At 68.0% G+C, this 5,049-nt stretch overlaps 1 protein-coding gene across 2 annotated transcripts; it reads left to right on the top strand.

Moving 5' to 3' along the window:
* Positions 1–40: 40 nt before the first annotated feature.
* MIEF2 (mitochondrial elongation factor 2) lies at positions 41–5,049 on the top strand. Of its 2 annotated transcripts, none has more exons than XM_021067994.2 (4): positions 41–421; positions 2,273–2,430; positions 2,582–2,762; positions 3,266–5,049. In XM_021067994.2, the coding sequence occupies exons 1-4, from the start codon at positions 199–201 to the stop codon at positions 4,354–4,356; spliced, it is 1,653 nt and encodes a 550-aa protein (XP_020923653.1). In that variant the 5' UTR covers positions 41–198; the 3' UTR covers positions 4,357–5,049. The 2 variants fall into 2 exon arrangements, with proteins under 2 accessions (XP_020923653.1, XP_084842544.1); XM_084986418.1 differs by lacking the exon at positions 41–421 and adding an exon at positions 626–756.

Below are 5,049 nucleotides of genomic sequence, written 5' to 3'. Positions count from 1 at the left end.
GGGCGGGGCGGGGCGGGGCGCCGCGGGGGCGGGGCGGGGCGCGCGTCGGCCCCGCCCCTCGGCCTGCCGCCGCCGCCGCCGGGCCCTCTGCTCCGGACTCGGCCTCGGCGCCCGAGGCTCAACAGCCGGCGCTTGCTGGCTCCCGGGCCCCCGGTGGCTCGGGACCCAGGCCTGGGCGCACGGGGCAGCGGGAGTTGGATGCTAGGGTCCTCAGCCAGAGCCGCGGGCCTGCCTCCCGTGAAGCGCTCCCTGGGGCGCGGCGCCCGCGCTTGGAGGCGACTCCGAGTGCAGTTACGTTCTCATTCGTCCCCCGAGGGAGGCGTCCCCTGGCTGGCACATGGCAGCCCCAGTAGGCGACAAGGCCGCTGTGCCCTTCACGAGAAAGGCAGCAGCAGACCACAGAGACCCAGAGGCCCGCAGGGTGCGTGCCAGCTAGAAGGAAGCTCGCCTTCTCCCCCGTCGCGGTTGGGAGCGCGGCCCTGTCCCTTTAAGAAGCAGCGCGCCGGGAAGCCCCGCCCCGAGGAGCGCGCGGCCGCCATTGGCTGAGCGCGCCTCAGGGCGGCACGTGGGCGCAGGCTTCGAGCGCTCCGATTGGAGCCAGAGCCTGCCGGTCTGCTCGCCGGGCACGCGCCCGCCCCCCGGGCCTCCGCGTTCGGTTCCCGGGTCTTTCACGTTCCACTCCCGGACGGCCCCGGGGTGCGCGGCCCGAGCAGGCCCCCTGTGTCCGCCGGCAGGTGTGCCGAAGCCGCGACGCAGGTACGGCCAGAGCGTGGGGGCGTGGCCTCCCTGGGTGCGCTCTCCGGCCGGGAAAGGGCCACTGGTGAAGGGCTGGGGCTGGCCTCCGAGCTCGGGTCCTGTCTGGATGGGTCCTATCCTGGGTCCATCCTGGCGTCCCCAGGGCCTCGGTGCCCTCGCCAGCCGGGGCTTGGAGGAGGAGGGGAGGCCCGGCCGCGCCCTCTCTCCTTCGCTGGTTGGGGTGTGCGCAACCCCCTCAGGAGCTGGGCGGTGACCCAGGTCAGGTAGGGGGGCGGTGGCAGTACTCATCTCCGACGAGGAAGCCTTCCAAGGGCCATGCTGGGTCAACCCCGGCCGTCTTTCCTATTTTTAGTTTGGGAGCGAGGCGTGGGTGCGGGGCTGCAGGCCCTACCTGGCAGCTGAGCCGGGCACCCGCCCAAAGCAGGGCGGCCAGAAGTCCTTGGGGTTGAGTTGGCTCTGAGCTAAGAGTCATCTGCTCAGGCGTCCTTAGCTGTCCTGCCGGGCCGTCTGACTGGTGTCCTGGGCTTGTCCCTTGGTCACACCCTCTTCACTCGGTCCCACCCCAGCTCATCCCTTCCAGGCCACTTACTTTAAACCTTTCCTAGCGCACCTGCACCACTTTGCAGATGAGCAAACGCAGGGCCTCGGATCCGGATCCGCAGCTACCTTCCATGGCCTGGCCTCCCAGCAGCCGAGGCCTCCCAACCCAGCATTGTCCCAAACCCGGGAGGCCCCTGTCCAGCCCTGCTTGGAGTCTTGAGTCACCTTGCTAGCTGCCCTCACAGTGGGGCCTTTAACCTCCTCTGGCACATACCTGTTGCAGGTAGCTCCTGCCCCCCACCCCCGGGGCAGCGACCTCGCTTTCTCAGACTCGACAGTTCTGCCTCTGGGGGCTGCCCTGCTGAGACTGGCGGGTGGGGGGTTATAGCTGAGGCCCCCTGAGCTTCACTGAGGTGACCCCAAAGGTCTGAGAGGGGTTCAGGGCAAGCTGCTAGGACCCCAAGCTGTGGCCTTCTCTGGGCCTTGGTTTCCTCCAGCTTTGCCAGCCCTGGTCAGAAACCAGGACGAGGCCACCCCTGGGACCTGACCGTGGGGAGGGTGAGGGTCTAGAGGCTTTGCACTCACCGTGTGGGTCAGCCACCTGATTCTCTGCAAAGTGGGGGTGGTGGCAGTGAGACCCACCTCATTCACGGTCTCTGGCGACGTCGGGGGTCCTGAGGGTGGGATGGATGTGGCCTCCCTTCCCTGCCCTGCCGTGGGCCTCAGGGCCTTCCGTCTGAGACCCGGGGGGCTGGTTGTTTGCAGGTTTGGGTGGGGCACTTGGGCAGGGAGGCCTCCCTAGAAACCCTGCAAGTGGCCCCATTCTCAGAAGTTCTCAGGAAGCCCCCTGACTCAGTGACCCTGGCATGATGTCACCCTGCTGTCCTGCTGACAGGCTGGCCATGCCCCCCCCCCACCCCAGCTGAGCAGTCACTGTGCCCTGGCTCTCTTACACTGTGCCCTGGCTCTCTTACAGGTGGACCAACCATGGCAGAGTTCTCCCAGAATCGGGGCAAGCGGCGTGACGGCGAGGCGCTGGGCAGCGCTGTGGACTTTCTCCTGGCCAATGCCCGCCTGGTGCTGGGTGTGGGCGGGGCTGCCGTGCTGGGCATTGCCACGCTGGCTGTGAAGCGGGTACGGTGGGGCTGGCCAGAGTGGGCCAGGGGTGGTGGGAGTGCCCGAGGCTACACCTGCCTCTGCCCCACCAGCCTAGATCGCTTTGCCCTTGGCTCTGCTGCGGCTGCCTGGGCTTCAGATGCCCTCATCCATGTCACTCTGCCTGCAGCTCATCGACAGGGCCACCAGCTCTCAGGATGAGGCTGATGCCAAGGGGGACGCCACGTGCCTGGAGGAGAGCTGGAAGGAACTGAGCCTGCTCAAGGCCACGCCGTGCCTCCAGCGTCGGCCCCCACCCGCCGCCCTCAGCCAGTCGGTGCCACTCCGGGCCCCCTCACCCTCTGCCCCAGGTGAGCTGACGCCTCCCGTCTGACCTGGGTGGGCCCCTTATTTGGTGGTCGTGTTCTGGAGACGCAGCCCAGGCTCTGCCACTGACTCACCGAATGACCCACGAGGGGCCTGGCTCCCCCCCGGCCTTGGGCTCCCTGAATTTTAGTGACGTGTTTCTCTGCCCTTCCTCCTCCTGGGGGACTGAGGCTCCAACCATCAGGACGTGGGGACCCCAGGGGTGGCGCTGGAGCGAGGTGGCAGCGTTGCGACAGTGGGGGCCCTCTGATGGGGAAGCTGAGCACCGGGCCCGTGTCCCACCCTGTTGAAGCTGTTTTAGTTAGCCTCAGGGTGCTGGGGACCTTGGGGAATTTGTCACCGAGCTCGCTGTGCATGAGAGCCCGAGCGCAGTGCTTTCTCAGGAGGTCCCATCACAGGCGAGGGGAGCGAGGCCCCGGGCCGTCGCAGAGTCAGCTGCTGGCTGGGCAGGGTCCCACTGACACCCCCCGGCCCCTTCACTCTGCAGAGGTGCCCGCAGACGCAGATCCCCAGAAGGCGCCTCAGCTCAGCTCCCCAGCGCCATCCTTGTGCCTGACGTTCCAGGAGAAGCTGCTGGCATTCGAGCGGGACTACGTGACCGTCCCGGTGGCTCACGTGACTCTGGCCAAGCAGCTGGCCGGTGATATTGCCCTGGAGCTGCAGGCCTACTTGCGGAACAAGTTCCCAGAGCTGCCCTTCGGGGCACTGGTGCCTGGCGGGCCGCTCTACGATGGGCTGCAGGCAGGAGCCACTGACCCCGTGCGTCTCCTGGTGCCCTTGGCACTGGAGCCGGGCCTGTGGAGCCTGGTGCCCGGTGTGGACACTGTGGCTCAGGACCCTCGCTGCTGGGCCGTGCGCAGAACTCAGCTCGAGTTCCGCCCTCGTGGGAGCAGCCCCTGGGACCGCTTCCTGGTGGGCGGCTACCTCTCCTCCCGCGTCCTGCTGGAGCTGCTCCGCAAGGCCCTGACCGCCTCCGTCAACTGGCCGGCCATCGGCAGCCTCCTCGGGTGTCTGATCCGGCCACGCGTGGCCTCAGAGGAGCTGCTGCTCGAGGTCCAGCACGAGCGTCTGGAGCTCACCGTGGCTGTGCTCCTCGCTGTCGCCGGCGCCCCGGCTGGAGAGCGCCTCCTGCTGGCCTGGCCCTTGGAGGGGCTGGCAGGGAACCTCTGGCTGCAGGACTTGTATTCTGCGGAGGCCGCCAGGCTGCGGGCCCTGGATGAGGGCGATGCTGGGACCCGCCGGAGGCTGCTGCTGCTGCTCTGCGGTGTCTGCCACCGCCACCCGGTGCTGGGGCGGCTGGGCCGCAGCCACCTGACCCAGGTGGTCCTGCGCCTGGGGGAGGAGGCGGCCGACTGGGCCGAGGAGGCCCTGGGGGAGCGCTTCCTGCAGGCCCTGGAGTCTCTCATCGGCAGCCTGGAGCGGGCCAGCCTGCCCTGCCACTTCAACCACCGCGTGGACCTCCTGGGCGGCCTGCGGGACGAGGACATTGATGACCTGGGCTGTGCGCTCTTCCGTGGGCTGCAGGCCCCTGAACAGCTGCTGCCCCCGGTGCTTGGAGAGCCCCTTTCTCTTGCTTGAGCCAGAACACGAGGGTGCAGGTAGGCACGGGCTGGGCGACAGCGCTGGAGCCCGGGGCCGCCTGCACTCGCACTTGGCTCTTCGGCCTGGGGCTGCCCCGACCCCCAGTCACAAGCAGCGAGTTACAGACAGAGCCGGGCTCTTGCTGTCCCCCTAGGGGCGAGACTGCTCGGCTTTCCTGTCCCAAGAGAGAGTCGCAATTTCTTTAGTGCCAGTTGTGGGCATCGCAAAGCTGCTGGGCTGTGGCCACTGTGTCTGTTTCACTCCCGGTGGCTGGAGTCACCTGTGGCACACGGCTCTCTGCTGACTTAAAGGCCAGCGTTTTCAACGCTGTGCCCGCTCTGCTCGTCCGGCTGTAGCCTGGAGTGGGGCCCACTTCACGCTTCAGGAGAGGCTGTTTCCCGCTCCCCACCAGCCGGGCGAGTGGAGGCCCCAGGAGAACCCTGTCCTCACTGGGGGAGCCGAGGTCCTCCGTGGCGCCCGCCTGGCCCAGAGCCGAGGGTGTCCCCTGGCTGCCACTGCACCCAGCTCCTGGGGTGCCTGCACCAGCTGTGCCCTCCTGAAGCTGGTGGGGCTGGGGGCTGGGGAGGGGGTCTCACCTGTCTCTGGTCTCCTTCCTGCTGAAGCAAAGCTCTCTGCCTTGAGGACTGAAGGAGAATAAAGGAAAAGCCCGTGTCTGTGGGGCTCACGCTG

The sequence above is a fragment of the Sus scrofa genome, chromosome 12 (genome assembly GCF_054392235.1).
Source record: "Sus scrofa isolate SSC_HxYL_T2T_F1_AM1 chromosome 12, Sscrofa_HxYL_maternal_Yorkshire_Landrace_v2.0, whole genome shotgun sequence".
In the NCBI taxonomy this organism is placed as follows: Eukaryota; Metazoa; Chordata; class Mammalia; order Artiodactyla; family Suidae; genus Sus; species Sus scrofa.
This window is presented reverse-complemented; position numbering and strand designations above follow the sequence as displayed.

Bases quoted from the DNA above. Each gene is read 5' to 3' on its own strand.
- MIEF2 (XM_021067994.2), top strand. From the start codon at position 199: ATGCTAGGGTCCTCAGCCAGAGCCGCGGGCCTGCCTCCCGTGAAGCGC. The intron at 2,431-2,581 runs GTACGGTGGGGC...CTCTGCCTGCAG, and splicing joins CCACGCTGGCTGTGAAGCGG to CTCATCGACAGGGCCACCAG. The intron at 2,763-3,265 runs GTGAGCTGACGC...TTCACTCTGCAG, and splicing joins CCCCTCACCCTCTGCCCCAG to AGGTGCCCGCAGACGCAGAT.